General features: G+C 46.2%; 5 protein-coding genes across 5 annotated transcripts; 3 read left to right on the top strand and 2 right to left on the bottom strand.

Moving 5' to 3' along the window:
• Positions 1-269: 269 nt before the first annotated feature.
• Positions 270-4,979, top strand: EYB26_009223 (uncharacterized protein; the record flags this gene model as incomplete). Its single annotated transcript, XM_054268473.1, has 7 exons — positions 270-833; positions 894-1,693; positions 1,753-1,828; positions 1,898-2,143; positions 2,209-2,791; positions 2,844-4,633; positions 4,683-4,979. 7 exons carry the CDS (start codon positions 270-272, stop codon positions 4,977-4,979), a joined length of 4,356 nt encoding a protein of 1,451 aa, XP_054124448.1.
• A 615-nt stretch (positions 4,980-5,594) lies between these two features.
• Positions 5,595-6,145, bottom strand: EYB26_009222 (uncharacterized protein; the record flags this gene model as incomplete). Its single annotated transcript, XM_054268472.1, has 3 exons — positions 5,595-5,657; positions 5,719-5,952; positions 6,020-6,145. 3 exons carry the CDS (start codon positions 6,143-6,145, stop codon positions 5,595-5,597), a joined length of 423 nt encoding a protein of 140 aa, XP_054124447.1.
• A 5,728-nt stretch (positions 6,146-11,873) lies between these two features.
• On the top strand, positions 11,874-13,866 carry EYB26_009221 (uncharacterized protein; the record flags this gene model as incomplete). The annotated part of the gene is made up of 5 exons (XM_054268471.1): positions 11,874-12,058; positions 12,116-12,936; positions 12,985-13,087; positions 13,137-13,377; positions 13,426-13,866. 5 exons carry the CDS (start codon positions 11,874-11,876, stop codon positions 13,864-13,866), a joined length of 1,791 nt encoding a protein of 596 aa, XP_054124446.1.
• Positions 13,867-14,436: 570 nt separating this feature from the next.
• On the bottom strand, positions 14,437-15,519 carry EYB26_009220 (uncharacterized protein; the record flags this gene model as incomplete). Its single annotated transcript, XM_054268470.1, has 1 exon — positions 14,437-15,519. The coding sequence occupies one exon, from the start codon at positions 15,517-15,519 to the stop codon at positions 14,437-14,439; it is 1,083 nt and encodes a 360-aa protein (XP_054124445.1).
• Positions 15,520-15,999: 480 nt separating this feature from the next.
• EYB26_009219 (uncharacterized protein) lies at positions 16,000-16,659 on the top strand (the record flags this gene model as incomplete). Its single annotated transcript, XM_054268469.1, has 3 exons — positions 16,000-16,114; positions 16,198-16,405; positions 16,476-16,659. 3 exons carry the CDS (start codon positions 16,000-16,002, stop codon positions 16,657-16,659), a joined length of 507 nt encoding a protein of 168 aa, XP_054124444.1.
• Between the last annotated feature and the right edge of the window lie 186 nt (positions 16,660-16,845).

Here is a 16,845-nt window from a genome sequence, read left to right as displayed (position 1 = left end):
GCACGCCACGATGCAAGTCCATGTGTCGTTCGTATCTTGCTAAGCCCCGGAAGAATGACAAGGCAGAACTCATGAAACCAATGAAACAATATTAAAAAAAATGCAGAATAGTTCCAATTATTTATCACATCCAGACCAGAAGGTTTTTCGTTGAGGGCTTTCCATCCTTGGATCAATGGTCACAAGTACATATGTACCTATCACGACACTATTAACCCAAAAGAGTAACTCTGCAGGAACAATATACCGTACGGTGGGCAGGTATCAAAATGGACTCAGCACAATCCGAATTCGGCAAATCCTTCATTAAAAACTATAATAAACGCATTCGCCAGCACTTGTCACAATGTTATCCATCCTCAAAACCATCTCCTTCTTATCGTCGTCATTCACCAACACCACCACCACCACCACCATCATCATCACAGTCACAATCAGAAGCTGATTCTCACCACCCAAAATACGACTACTTATACTCCAAAAACAATCGCGCAAATATTCTGAATGTAGTATCTCAAATAAGTGACGATGTCACCTCCAACCCTGGAATCCCAATGTCAGCGGAGAAGATATCGCTGGACGATGCAGAGTATTTGGGGAGAGGCGCCACTATGGAGGTTTTTGCGGTCGACTACTCTCCGCAAGAAAACAAGGGATCTGAAGCTGGTAGGTCGACAACCAGAAAAGTGGCAGTGAAAAGAGTAAGCCGCGAACATGCACCCGTTCGGAACCACGCTCTGGCCCTAGAAGAAGATTTCGTGTTTCTCAAGGGGAGAGATGCGTTTTATGCCCGGGTTGGGGCTATGACGCAGGAAATCAAAATTCTCGCCAGGGTACGCTCCCGTCACTCAATTCTAATAGAAATCCATGATGGATTGATTGACAGGCAATAGGAACCCATATACGGCCACAGAAACATAGTCCACCTCCACTCCCTAGCATGGGATGAAATGCCCGACATAGGTCTCTTCGCGCCCATGATGATAGTCGAATTAGCCTGGTCCCAGGCCCCGACTTTAGAGGACTATTTCAGTACTCGTCAAAACCAGCAGCGTCGAGATTTTGATGATTGGGGGACGGATTGTTATAGTCTCATTGCAGATATAGCCGATGGTCTTGCGATGCTACATCATTGTGAAGTGTTGCATTCAGATCTGAAGCCGTCAAATATCTTGCTCTTTCAGGACAGCGAGGAAAAAGGGTTGGTAGCGAAGATAGGAGATTTCGGATTTGCAGATGTTGATCTCGTGCTCGCGCGCTCCCTGGACCCCGCGGCGGGCTCGATGGTAGGTGTGGGTAGAGGCCAGACCAGGGAATGGGCGGCACCAGAAATGCTTCAATCATGCACCATGAGGATAAAACGATTGGCAAGTACGGTGCCTGTTGCGAGGGATATTTATTCGTTTGGGCTTTTGATCGCGTACATCGTTCTCAATGGAAAGAGTCCGAGGCAGTTGGTGCAGAGCGATGGCAACAGCATTGAAGAGCAAAATGAAGAGTTGGATCGGTTGAAGATAGATGATCTGCTACAAGCGAGAATCGAGGAGGAAGTCAGACTCCATTGGAAAAGCGGCTCAGAACGAGAAGATGAGAACAGGATGATTGTTCTTGATCAGATCAAGGAGATTGTCACGGCTGATCCAACGGCGAGACCGTCGTCGCTTTCGGATGTGAGACGAAAGGTTATGGGATAGTAAGTCTCACTTCATACTCTTTTTAATCATATACCTACCTATCTGACTATATGTCTAGTGACCCATACAGCACCCAAAAGCACCAAGACAGATTCAAAATCGTCCCGTTCACAAACATGTTCTCCACTGAAATGGTTCGTCCTTAACCCCGCCTCTCTGAAATATCATCTCAAGTAACTAAGATCATGACCTACTGGGATAAGGCATACAGCAACCTCTTTCAAACAATCACAGGAATCAGTAACCGCATACTGGAGTCCTTACCCGCTAACCTCATGGCCGAGTTACGTGGTCTTGTAGGCGAAGAACCTGCTATTTATGAGCCGGTAGTCCACACTATCAGGAGGCTTACGCTACAGCGTCAATTAGGAGAGCTTGAAACTAAAGATGGAGAAGAGGGGGGGAAGTCACCTCTAGATCGATATGGGGGGAAGTACACTTTGGATGCCGTAAGTATTGCACACCTTAGCAAGTTACTTTCAGTATAGACAAGTTGATTGTTTGTCCGTGATAGTTACGGACAACTCTATCCTGGATTCCGGATCTTTATGAACTCATCAAGGTAGTGGGGGTTTATCCATTTAGCGTGCCTCATGCAGAATACGATTTTCTGCGGACTGAATACCAGGATAGACCGTTGATATTCACTTTAACCGACGGTAATAATGTCCATGGTGTGCGAAGGTTATTAATGGAAGATCCGTCACAGGTCAATGCCAGACTCCCCGATGATTCTGGGGGATGGTCTCCCATACACTTGGCTGCTTGTCTGGGACGAACTAAGATCATGAAACTCATTCTTCAAACCCATTTAAAGGTAAACCCCAATATGAGGTCGGTGGTATCACAAGCCACTCCCCTTCATCAAGCTATTATCGGGAGACATCCTGGTATCGCAGAAATGTTGTTGCGGGCTGGCGCGCAGGTTGATGCACGGTATTATATTCCAAATTTGCCGTATGGTCGACTGCGTGAATTGTCGCCTTTGGAGTTGGCTGTCGAGCAGTGCGTTAGTCAAGTGACAAAGGATGACGAGAGGATCATAGAAATGCTACTTCGTGCTGGAGCGGATTATTTGCATAATTCTGGAGGAAGAGGTGAGTGTTATCTCTAATTCCATGACTCAACATCCCTCTAATGTTAGGACAGGCTACTCTATAGTCTTCAAAGCATCAGCACACGTCGAAATACTCAAAATCTTCTTCGAAACCATACCAGCTGAAGATGCAAAACACCTTGCCAACATTCGTGACAATGATCGTCAGACTCTTTTGTTTCATGCAGTCAACAGAGTGGACGTAGAGAAGGTCAAGTATCTTCTTAGCAGAGGTGTTGACCCTCGTGTGAGATGCGTCAGTGGTCAAACAGCCTATACGCGGCTTCGGTCAGCATCCTACATGGGCTCAACCGGGCCAGGCTTATTAATACAGACCTCGATAATGGCCGTTACGCACAAGCTCCCAACGCCAGAAGGAATAGAGCAGGTCCTGCAGTTGTTAGAAAAAGCCGCTGGACCCGATGGTATGGCTGCTGATGACTATTCTTTTTCGGCTCAAGAGGTGGAAGATATGCAAAAGAACTTCAAGTCTGAGGAACCAATAACCAAGGAATATTTCGAGTCTGATAGGTTTCAAAAGAAACTGGAACTCCTTCTTGGGATTATGGACAATCCGTTATTTCCTACAGCATATTGGCTGTTCAGGTTAGATAATGTGTCGGCAATTGAGGCTCTGAAGAAGAATTTGGAGCAATGGTATACGAGACGAAGACAAGGTCTCATTGGAAAAGACATTCTTCCTGATGGGTGGGAAGACTTTTTCACAGAACCAGAGAAGAATTCTCCCAATGGGTTCTGGAAGGTCCTCATCAAAGAAGAAGATATTCCCGCATTGGCTAAATTCATGAAGACATCAGCGATCTCCTTGGCCGAAAGGTTCATGGACAACAATGGATCCATGATTCTCGAAAAGATGATTCCGGCGGTTGAGGAGATGACTCTTACACGCGCTTTTGATATAATATTCGACTCTTTCAGTATTATCTTTCAACGGATGATATTGGTGTTTATGAAAGGTTTTCGATTCACCTTCGTTGATAAGATCGTTGTCTATCAGCGACTGAAGCAGACGTGGAGAGCCCTAGCTCAGTATGAGGTCCTCGATCGACTTCATGATGTCGCTGTAGCTCTCGGGATCGATGGTAGCATCAACGAGTTTGCACGAGGCATGCTTGTTGAGGATATTGATGTTGATTTGGCTATTCCTCCAGATGCAATCGAAACACTTCGATTGGCTCAGCGGTATCCCGACGCGACCATCTTCATCACATCCAAGACTATCGATATCCCGCCTAAGCGGTTTATTCTCTCCATCCATCAGTTGGTATTGTTTCTGCTTCCTGCTTTTATGCTTTGCTTTACCTTGTACATTGAGTTTCTTTGTCTACGTGCCAGTAGCTTGTGGGCCATTCTTCTTGCACGGGTATGGTATAACGGACTTCTTCCCAAGGATTGGATATTGATCGACAACGACGGGCATTTGCATCCTAATATCTTTCGGGGTATCTTCGCGGCTCTGGAACTGATCTGGTTTCGTATTAGGTGTCCATGGATACATATCACAGTGGGCGAACCGCTGATATTGGCCCTCCGACCAGGTGCCATGCAAGTGGATGTTCCGATACGACTACAGCACATGCGCAAGGAAACACAATGGCCAGTATACCGACTCTCTCTTCGGAGGTATGCTGAATGCGAAGAACCCGTACCTTGCTTTGCTGCGATGGGCGATGCGTATAGAAAGTGGATGAATGGGGGTTTACCACGGAAGGCGTGGTGTGATGGGTGGTGGGAAAAGAAGATAGATGGAAAATGGGAGAGAGTGAATGCGAATGGCAAACCGACGTGGACAGAGTATACCGAAGCGACGAAAGAGATCCAGGTAAGTGATCATTCTGGGTTGGGAGGGACTAACAGCTAACACTCATCAGAGGACACTCTTCGCCAAAGGTTGCGTGGATGGCTATTATCATTTCCTTGAACAGAGAGACTACTGGCTCAATACACCAGGCCAGCAGCTCCTGTCACTGCAGGAAGTCTTTGGGGAGGAGCATGCAGAGTGTCTGGAAATATGGCAGAAGCTCTTCCTGAGGGATTCGAGTGCCCGCACATGGATTGGGAGAAGTGACTCGCCGTCGCCATGGTGGAACCGATTTGTATTGAAGAAGTTTGTAGATGGAATCTGGTCAACGTGGGATGCAGGACTGTTGGACAAGGTGGGATATTAGTCGTCTCGTATCTTATCTCACGTGTCAATCTAGCCCTACCGTACCGTAACCCTAGAGCAGTATTGGAATTATGGTTTGTCCTTTATTGGATATAGATTCCTTTTTAACGCTTTATACGGACACCTCACAGGTCAGGGATGACGTCTTTACGCAAGAATAAATAGGGCCCATCTTCCCCTTCAAATTAGTATTAGAGACCAGTTATCAACTAGCGTTAGGAACCTTTACCATATTGATCAAACTCATCCTCATAGGCTTGTTGGACTCGCCTTGCACCAATCCTTGCTTCGTGTTCTGCTAAGCGAACATGCTTGATGATCTATTAATGAACTGTAGAGAGTGAACTCACGGGCATTGAGAATGCATTATAATACGAAGCTCTAGCAAACGCTCTTTGACATTGATAATATCCTGTCCACCCGGTGAGGGAAAAAAAGATAGAAGTGCGGAGATCAGAGCCCGAAGTGACAGTATGATCCTTGAAGAAAGAACTCTATACAGGAAGTGTTTGTAATATTGTAGACCATTATTCGACTCCCCGAAAGCTGAATCCAGTAGCTGCAGGAATCATGCAGCTACTTCTTAGGATAACTCGTCTGCTGAAAGTTTCTTGAACTAGGAGCTGCTGACGACCGTGACATTGACATTGGCTTTTTGCACATATGGCTCATTCGAAGCCTAGAAATTAAACCTATCAGCTACCGTAAGTCATACCAATTAAGGGATAGATGATGCATACCCCAACAACCTGGAACACAGCCACGCTAAGAAGAGCAGGTCCTACAGGGAGGTTCGACGGTACGCTGACCGTGACATTGGTGTATAGTCCACCCTGAGGGTAGGCAAATCCTTCAATACTCCAGTTACCCTGATAGAGTAGCCACTGTCCCAGCTCTACAGTGTCGACGTAACCGGTGGACCAAGGCTCAATGCCAATGGCGGCCGCGATATCCGTATATGGACTAGCAGCATCCTAGACATTCCTCCAGATTTAGCCATTGCTTATCAGGAAGCTAGAAAAGGGTGAATAGATACAGTACCTGTGACTGAATTTCAATGACAAGATCACCGCCAGCTGTAACTTCTTGGTTGAGGCCAGGGGCCTGAAGCCAGATTTGTTGAGCGCCTGCTATGGCAGCAAGTGCGACAAAAGTGAATGCCTTCATGATGTATAGCGTGATTTAAGCAAAGAAACTTAGGCAAAGAAGCGATGATCTGAGGACCGAGCATTCTCTTCTGAGGAGGATTTATCGGGTATTTATATCTTCGCCATGTCCGCCGAGTCCCGACTATAGCATGATTTCATAGTAGACGCTACCTAGACCAACAACTGATTTCACAGGGTTGCATTGCATGAGTACATGGCTGTGTACAAATGGGCTGAATCTGTCTATAGTGGCTGGTACTACCAACAGCTGCCAGTCTTTGGGCTCCATTTGAAAGCTCTTTTAAGCAAGACCGCACTCGAACCAGCTAGATTAGTTCTGTGCTATGGCTATATCTGTTGGTTGGTTGGTTGGTTGGTTGATTTGTTGGTCTTATTTGTGGAAAGGCACTTAGGTAGTGTTCCATGCGGGCGATGTAGAATAACCTTAGTAGTTTCATTTGCCTTTATGTGTGTAAGAATCACTTTTGCTACTTCTAATATCACGGCCTAGATCTATATAGTGGATAGCTGCATGCAGGGAGTTAGATATTTGTAATTAGACCATATCACCGCTCTATGAGTCATTTATTTAAAATGAATTACTAATTGTGTTCCCTTATTCTGTGTATACTCGCTTCTCATTTCCCATTTCATATGGAGATGGCATCATGATTGCATGCAGGACTGGATTACTGTAGGTAGGGTTCCAAGGCAGAGACGACACTATTTACTCCATACCCTAGTTTATCAAGCTATCCGAACACGATATTGCTTACCAAAGTACAATCTTCACCAGTTAACAGTTGTCTTCAGGGGCAAAGCATTGGAAATCAGGTGTTAGTTTTTGGCGCCTGGTGGAAATTACTGCTACTATCATGTTAGCTGCATGAGGAATTCGGTGAATACAAACAACTCGACCAGAAATTGGGCGACTTCCTATCATCGTAGCATATTATGTTGAAGCAATATATTGAGGGGGGGACTTGTATGTAGCTAAAGGGAAGGACGAGGCAGGGAGCCTCCGAGCTAACTAGGTAACGTAATATGTAGAGCGAGCACATAACGTGGCGCGGATTGCCAATCAGGGGACGAGAATATCCCAACATGTTATAACAGTGCTAGGATATCCACATCGGAACTATTCTTGTAGTTCTAATGGCTTGGATTCCTGGAGCCTAGATGGTAGAATGTTGTTCATACAGTAGTGAGGCACGGTGGAGCATAAGGTAGGATGTCGTATGTGGAACCCACTAGACCAAAAAGCTGCGCGCATACTAGATGATCTAGTATGGTAACATACAGCTAGCGAAGAGGATCATGTGTTATTTGTAAGGCGTGGGAGGCAGTATCCCAATATAGGATGCATCTATACCTAGCTCGTGGCATTTAGATACATAGCCCTTGAAGGGTATACTAAGCAGATAATATGTATATTGCTATTCTTGCTGTTTCTTTTAATAGAGAGCCTAACCCAATGACTTGGGGTAGTGGTTCTCATCATTTGATTATAATTACAAATACAATACATGTATGCATATGTAGTAGCAAATTACCTGACGCATATTCTCTGCGTGTACGGAGTACCAACATGAAGAACGAATTATTTCACAAGTAGAATTCTATTTTTACTGGCTAGAAGTATGAGATGCAGAATCTACATCATTCATTGCCCTAGGTCCAACAGCATTATGAAACGATCAGCCACAGAGCGAATACAACAGCAGTCAACGACAGAGGTTCTGCAATCCGACTTCCCGTTGACCGAGTAGTGTATCCAAAGTTCGCTGAAGTATTATTGTAACCAACGGTACGCAGCCAGGTTAGTGTACTCGTGTCATTCTTAAGGACATCTGAATGATACATGTCGATGACGCTGGAGACGGTCAAGCTGAATTTCCCCCGGACTACTGAGACTTCGGTAGGTAGTTACATCTACAGCCATGGCGCCTTGATTTTCAGCTTGCAAGTTGTGGACTGGCGCCGGAGTGAAATATACAACCAGGCTGCCAGCTAAGCTTTGGTACTTAATTGGAGAGGCGCTAGCCCAGAATTTGACCGTTAATAGCCTGGCTGGTCCTTACACTAAGCTACGGAGTACACGGATCTGTAACTAAGGCCAGGGTCCCCGGGGAGGTAACGGAACCAGAACCTAAAAAAGCTTAGCTAGCTTCGGATTGACAGGATTATTTTATGGCTATCCTGGATATGGTGATTGCAGCGTATAAATGCATTCGTCTGCTCTTATTGGATAGCGAGATTTCCTTGATATACCTAAGGATTTGCTAAGAATCCCTCTTACGGTATTGGAAACGCTAGCTATGGCTTCTAAGACTAATGTAGGCAATATTGTAGTAAAGTAGCATTGGCTAATCAATTTACAGAAACGACCTTGGAATATTGAGCTTCTAATGGTAAAATGGTTGTGGAGGTAGCTGAACAGATCCATAACGGCTGGTCCAGCACTGTATGAATTGATATTCATCAGATAAGTCACTGTTTCCTGACAATATGGAAGCCGTCTCCTGTACTTGACCAGTCTTTATTTTCCTTCTTACCTTTGTCCCTTTTTTTTTTTCATTTTGGGAGTTGAATAATCCTCGACTCAGAAATGTGAAACTGTGATCAGGCTCCTGGCTGAGGCTCCTGGCTCCTATTGAATTAAGCTTGTGCTACCAGCCCTCCTGCACTGGGGAATAGATTCAACTCTCTAGCTAATATCTCTGCTTGCTCGGGTTCAAAAGCCTACTGCATGCCCTAGTTAATGTGACAGCTATGACACCTCGCCGTGGTTTGTCTACGCAAGCATTTCAAGAGTTGCTCGCTGTAACGAGACGATGCTGTTGGACTCGATTGTCTAGAACCCATTGAATGACACCAATAAGCGGCATATGCAGTTGCGTGACAAGTCAAATTGAGACTCTGGAAATTACCCCTGGCGGCACTCTATGCCTCTCAGTCCCTTCACAGTCCGAGAGTGTCTATTAGATTGGACTGTGGACTGGCGCAGCCTCAGCTGTGTCGGACAGCTCCAGTGAGGGCTCGTCTATGTTAAATGCTATCTCGACATACATGACGGGAAATTGCCAAAAGTCTTCGATCTTTGCGTTCTCGGAGTCTGCACACATAGTATAAGGCATGTATATCAGTGGCGCTGTCCACTATTCTCAGAACATCGACTCCGCTGTTATATAAATGACCAGCATACTTCAAGGCCAAGGTTCTTATCAAGTATCACATTACAGCACTGTGGGGAAAACGCAGACTTCACTCTGTGAATTGCTTGTATAGCCATATAAACTTAACTGAAACGATGTGGGCACTTGCTATGATCACCAAAGCGTCTGTGGCCACCGATGGTATTGTGGTAGGAGTTTCCAGCTACCGTCGTTCTTTGAGATGACGACCGCGGCTGTTGGACCTCGTCTTGCAACTGGGATACAGTTGGTTAGTTAGTGTCGTGCACACAAACGGCAGGCCTTTCGCACATCTATCTACTAGGGTTACAATTTCAAAGGAACCGGTGCGTGGGCGATTGACGGGAAGAATTCGAGCCATACATTTCTGTTCTCGATCCTAGATTCACAATTGAAGAGTTGGAAAGTAATTCGCCGGCCAAAATTTAGGCGTCGCAGATGTCCCATGCTACAGTGTGAGTAACAGCACGAATACAACCGAGGAGCTTGAGAGTGTCGTGTGATCGTCCAGGCGTGCGCTTTAACCATCAATATTGCTACCTTCAGAGCTGGACAGGGGGAAGTAATTGGGAACAACGGCGTTTCCATGAGCGGAGGTCAGAAACAGTTAGCACTAGCACGACCGTTGTACTCTAGGAAGAACTTGCTGGTGTTGGATGATATATTTAGTGGACTAGCAACTAGATCTGTAAATCAAATATTTGACCATGTTGTCGGCCCATAGGTTTGTGCAAAAAAAAAAAGAAAAAAAAAGAAAAAGAAAAAAGAAAGAAAGGAAAATATATATCATGGTTATGTTCAAGATCTGTACTATGCTGACTATATTTGCCTTGAGTGATGTAGGATATATGGTGGAGCAGGCTCGTTTGAGGTGTTGGACACCTTAGATTGAGCGGGAAGCAGCAGCAATTATATATACTAGAATTGTTATACTTAAATCAAGATGTAATAGCTTGGATAAGATAGTAAAAGGAGACTATTTTATCTTGTAAGCGCTATCCTCTCCCGTATTTGGCGCTGTTGAGAGTATGGGAAAATAAGCAATATAATATATTATATGAAGAAAAGGGTATTTGAATGCACTATATACTATACTAATATTGTTGATCTAAATTGTTAGTCTTTTATATATATATATATAAAGGATTGGGACGTCTAATCAGTAATGAGATAAGATTATTCAGAAATCAAGTGGGTTATCGTGACAATATTTGAACATACTCATAGTTCTTGAGCCCAGCTTAGTTGGTGCGGTAGCGCTTATTTTCCTCCAATAAGCATCGCGATCTGAGTGCTGACATCACCAGACACAAGGCTGAGATTGGGCATCGATGCTTGTTTTAGTAACTCGCAGTACGATGATATGTGATGAGACGAGCGCTCTACTCTGTAGTATACCAAACAAACCAAGTCACAAGCCTCCATACACTAAACTCTGACTAACTAACTAACTGCACACTAGCATATCGCAACGCAAGTGGCTGGCGGACAAGCTGGAGGCGCCCGGATCACCTTGCCTGCCTGCTTATTCTTTCTTCTGCGCAGGACTAGTACCTGAGATTGCATCAAATACCAGTCGTTTGCTTTTGAGGGCGAAGTATCGCTGGCGATCTGGTATATATGATGATAATCAGAATATAAGAGGAATGGATGAAGATGGAACGGAAAATAGAACACGTCCAGCCTGGTGGTCGCAAACATCCACCATGAATCATAGTAATTGCCGGCGGCCTCCAATCAGCATCGCCAGCGCCCACTCATGTTCTGGGACTATAGCCAAACGATCACATCACCCTATGCTGACTTCGTATTCCTTTAAAGATTCCCTCACTGTAGACTGCGAGTGCGATCTGAGTTGTGCATAGCTGGATGAAAGATATCTATCTCATCTACTATTACCAACTTTGATAGCCTCTCTCTGTGCTACTGTAGTAGGTACTCGCTTCTGCCGAGCCGAGTGCATACTACAGTAGGTAGCTAATCTACCTACGATACTCTCTCTCTCTCTCTGCATGCGACCGTCTCATACTTTCCACCGATCGGCCCCTCTTCTTTCTTCCAACACCATCATTTTCACAACAACGCGACAACCCCGGTTTGGATTTGTCTGGTCTTGACCTGTCTTTTTCTGTCTGTTGCAAAAATCATTGTGTTATTGATTTCTGTTGCTTGTTCTCGTTAAGATAGACTCGGCCATCCCCTACCCGGCCCGATTGAATTCTGTGGTGACGGAAGAACAGCTCCAATTTCCAAGGGAAACCCCTCCAAAGCCCAAAAGCTCTGCAAGTTGCTACTGGTGCTGCTTCTAACCGCACAACCAACACCACCACCCCGGCATTTACGACAGTCGACGCTATCATACCATCAGCCTGCCACTAAAATCGCTTTCGACTGATCGATTATTTTGTCGCGCGTCGTCTAGCTCGACAATCCGATTAAAAACAAGGGAATCGCAAACGGGTCTAGATCGGATAGGTCAAAGAGATCATCGCGGGACCTGTTTTTTCCACCACACCACCCTCCCACGCTCTCTCACGCGACGTTCGAGGGATGATGAATGGAGGTGATATCAAGAAAGCTGTGATTAATAAAGGAAAACAAATGGCAAGCGTTGCCTCGGCAGCTGCCAATGGCAATGGCAGCAAGAAAAGGAGAAAAGGCACTGATTTGAAACCGATTGTCACAAACGAAAGCAACATGGCGGTGGACTCGAACTCGGGGAGTACTTCTAGCCAAGGGTATTCCTCCCTTCTGATACTACTCTTTCTAATGATATCTTTCTAACTCATACATAGTGTGCCGGCCGCATCATCGCTCCCCCACCAGAAAGCTGCATACGGAATCCCTCTGTCGCGCTCCGATTCGTCATCGTCTGGAGAAGAGCAAGAAACCACGGCAGACGAAGAGGATTCTGAGGATTACTGCAAAGGTGGTTACCACCCGGTGCACGTGGGCGAGACATACAACAACGGCCGGTACGTTGTCGTTCGCAAGCTGGGATGGGGTCACTTTTCGACGGTGTGGTTATCGCGCGATACGACAAACGGCAAACACGTCGCATTAAAAGTCGTGCGATCCGCCGCACACTACACCGAGACCGCGATCGACGAAATCAAATTGCTCAACAAGATTGTTCAGGCGAACCCAAGTCACCCGGGTCGGAAACACGTCGTGAGTCTGTTGGACTCGTTCGAGCACAAGGGTCCCAACGGTGTGCATGTCTGTATGGTGTTTGAAGTACTTGGCGAAAACTTGCTCGGTTTGATTAAGCGATGGAATCATCGCGGTATTCCCATGCCCTTGGTTAGACAAATTACGAAACAGGTACTGCTGGGATTGGATTATTTGCATCGGGAATGCGGCATAATCCATACCGATTTGAAGCCGGAAAATGTCTTGATCGAAATTGGCGACGTGGAACAGATTGTCAAGACGTATGTGAAGGAGGAACAAAAGACAGAAAAGGACGATAATCGCAATGGTCGCCGACGGAGACGGACGCTCATTACAGGGAGTCAACCACTCCCAAGTCCTTTGCACACCAGTTTCAGTCATATGGATCCGTTCAAGATGGGCAGTTCACATAGTAGCCTGAACCAGGTGATGAATGATTCTGGTTGGTTTTTCTTTCGAGAGTTTGGCGATATATGCTAACGGTTTTAAGATACATCGAAACTCGGAGTGTCGATGAGAGACGCATTGGGCATTAAGGAGAACATTCCCACAATCCCTGAAGACGAGAAGCAAAAGCAGCGTGAAAAGACAGCGTGAGTGAGCTCCACCATTCTTTTAGAGGCGAAACTAAAGTATATACAGTGATCTACTGGAACGAGAGGTGTCCGGTATTTCTCTGGACAAAAACGCATCCGAGTCGTCCAGCCCAGACAAGGAGGGCGAGAACGACATCATTTCCGTCAAAATTGCAGATTTGGGCAATGCTTGCTGGGTTGGTCACCATTTCACAAACGATATTCAAACTCGTCAATACCGGTCGCCAGAGGTTATTCTGGGCGCAAAATGGGGTGCTAGCACAGACGTCTGGAGTATGGCGTGCATGGTGTGTATTTCCGCCTTTTCTCTGGGTGTCATCATCTAATGTAAATAGGTCTTTGAACTCATTACCGGCGACTACCTCTTCGACCCTCAATCCGGCACCAAATACGGAAAAGACGACGACCACATCGCCCAAATAATTGAATTGTTGGGCAACTTCCCTCGCTCCCTCTGCATCTCCGGCCGCTGGTCCCAAGAAATCTTCAACCGCCGCGGCGAACTCCGCAACATCCATCGCCTGCGTCACTGGGCTTTGCCCGACGTCCTCCGCGAAAAATACCATTTCACATCCGAAGAAGCCATACAAATAAGCGAATTCTTATTACCCATGCTCGAGCTGATGCCAGAAGATAGAGCGAATGCTGGCGGAATGTCTAATCATGAATTTTTGAAATCGACGCTGGGTATGAGTGATGTTTCAGATTTGGGGATTGAGCCGGGGACGAAAGGCGAAGGAATTGAAGGTTGGGCTTCGGAGGTTAAGCGGCGGTAGTCCTTTCTTTTTTTTTTTTTAACCAACTGTGCGTGGTTGGTGGTGTAGATGCATGCCCGTTGTCATGACTGTTTAACGTTCATTGCATGTTGTTTTTGAGACTCCCTACTATATGACATTCATTTACAGACTTTCTTTTTCTCTCTTTCAACGTTTGATATTGTCTGATACGATCATGAATATTACTTGATGTGGTTTTTGATCTGGTCTAATCTGATCAGGTTTTTATTTTCAAGAGCAGACCAGGCCAGGCCGATCTGGTCTTGGGTCTTGGATATCGAGAAGCATATGGAGGCGCGATACGAACGGAGATGAGCAGAAGAAATCTAAATCTAATTCGAATGTCCACTTTCCCCCTCTTGACGATCCGATCCGTTAACGAAGAAACGAAAGAAGGAAGGAAGAACTCGTCGTTTTAATTGTCTTAAGTTTGTCCAAACTAGAAAGCTGGATTCAAAAAAACAAATGAATTCGTTATGGGTATATTATATACAGCACATATATTATAAAACAAAAAAACACTGCCCATGCACTTCCACCCCGTTCCTCCCCATGGGAGGACAAGGGACTTTATTCATCCATCTGCCACTCATACTCCAAATCCCTAATCCTATCCTTCCTCGCCCTCGCCTGAAACCACTCCTTCTCAAACCCATTGCCCCGATCAACTCCATCCCACCTATGGCCCGGCCGGATGCCATATCTATTCGGCGCAAACCCGCCTTTATACAACGGCCTGCCGGTTTTGCTTACGCCGGCTTTCTTGGTTGTCAAGAACTGCGCAGCGGGATCATTCCATCGGTCTTGTTGACGCAGTTCTTCGTTCAGATCTTCATCCTCGATTGTGCGTGCAAGTGGCATTGCGCGCGCAGAGCGGAGTTGTTCCATTCTCTCTTCCTTGGCTTGCCTTTGAACGTCACCCATGAGCGCATCTTTGGCTGCTTGTTCCGCCTTTGCAGCTTCTTCAGCTGCCTTTCTTGCTTCGGCTCGTTTCATGGCGACATTTATAATTCGACCCGATGCATCTCGATATATCGTCTCCCCTCCCCCTTCCTGCTGTTGTTGTTTCACGGATGCCTGGAAAGCGGCCAATTCAGCTTTCTTGCGTCGTTCTTGTGCGGCGACCATGGCGGCGGTTTGGGCGGCGGTTTGCAGGCCTGCACGGGCGCCGGATTCCATCCTTTGTCCTCCATCTTCTTCCTCCTCCTCCTCCTCCTCCTCCATGTCTTGAATAATTTCGCCTTCGATGGTGGGCGCGTCATCGGCCTCGGTGACTTGCAGTCTTGCTGCGCTCTCCGCCGCGGCGGATGCCAGGATTGCGTCTGCTTCATCTTGACCTGCGGCTGCCCTTTCGTGGCCGCCATCGCCGACGACTTTCCAGCTCGATTTCTTCTTCTTTTTAAACTCTGCACTTAGCGCACGTGACGCCGACGAATCTAATATATATGGCGAATTCTCATCGTATTCATTATCTTTTAAGTCGCCCGCTGCCGCGCGCAGAGACGGAGGGTCATCGTCCGCGATTATGAGCCCGTCGCCGCCGCTGGTTAATGGGTCGTGGTGTTTGTTCTTCTTGCGTTTCTTTTTGGGGCGTTCTGGTTGCGGGTCGGCGGTTAGGTAGTTTTTGGCGAGGTAGTCTGCTAATGAGGACATTTTTTTTTTTTCTTTCTGTTCTATGCGTGTTGGGGATGATGTCTGGTTGGAGAGAGCTTGGAGCTTGATTTGAGGCGGAGATAAGTAATTGGAGGAGGGCGGAGAAATGTTGTTGCGGAATTTATACTACCGTACCTACCAGTAGCCTGGAGTGTTGATTGGCGAATTTGAAGCTACAGCTTGAATATCTCTGGCTCGATAGGCACGATGTAATTTTTGTTTGCATATCAAGGGATTCAAACCTCTTTTAAATTTTATTCAAGATTTACAGTCCAGACAATTGTTACTCCAGTTTCAAAAAGGCTCAAAAACAACCTCCCACTTGCGAGCTAGGCAACTACGGAAGAAATATATCTGATACCTAAGGTGCCGGTATTCGTCCAGAAACAACACGGTCTCTCACCTGGAGAGCCCAGTCTCTCCTTGAGTATCAACTGATTACTAAACGAGTTCGACGAGAAGCGCATACACTGCCCGAAAATGGCGCGCACAGATGAGGCAGAACACTGGTTCAACGCCGTCTACGAAGCCGTCCAAGAGATCCCCCTCGGTTCAGTAACAACATACGGCCACATAGCGCGTTTATTAGGATATCGTACGTAGCCCTAGCCCACCGTTCCATACATATGAAAACATATCTAAAATACATGTATCCTTACCTTTGTATGTGATGCACAGCTAGACGAGCCCGCCAAGTAGGCATCTGCCTCAAGCATCTTCCCTCAAACCGCACTAATCGCACCTCCGCTGCTGATGGTGCTGGCGATGATGAGTCAGGGCAAGAAGAAGATGAAAACGACGAGCAAGGAGAGATATACCATCATTTCCATGATGATAATGTCCCCTGGCAGAGAGTTGTGAATTCTAGGGGCACGATATCGCATCGGTTTGTCCCTCCTCTTCCTCCCTCCTATTAGAAAATTAAGTTTGGGGGTGTTGACTGATTGGGGGTGTAGAGGCCCAGGAAGCGCATCTAGACAGGCTATTGCGTTGAGACATGAGGGTGTCACAGTCGAACAGGACGCGATGGGGGATTTCTATATTGATATGTCACGGTATGGATGGTTTCCGGCGCGGTTGCCGAGTGAGGAGGGGGAGAGTGAGAGTGATTCTGATAGTGACGGAGAAGGAAACTCATAGGCATTACTATTAAGAGCGAGGGACGGGTTGATATGATTTGTATGTTATAGTAGCCTAGCATGAAAAGTGACATAAACTGAACATTTGAACGAAGGACAAGTGATTAACATGCTTTGTACCTGAAATAGCAGTATTGACATTTCTAAAACCCAACTAGAGACAAGAGCGAGCAAAGGGACGGGAATC

Source organism: Talaromyces marneffei, chromosome 7 (assembly GCF_009556855.1).
Source record: "Talaromyces marneffei chromosome 7, complete sequence".
NCBI lineage: Eukaryota > Fungi > Ascomycota > Eurotiomycetes > Eurotiales > Trichocomaceae > Talaromyces > Talaromyces marneffei.
Note: the sequence above shows the minus strand (reverse complement) of the source record. Positions and strands in the feature narration are given on the sequence as shown.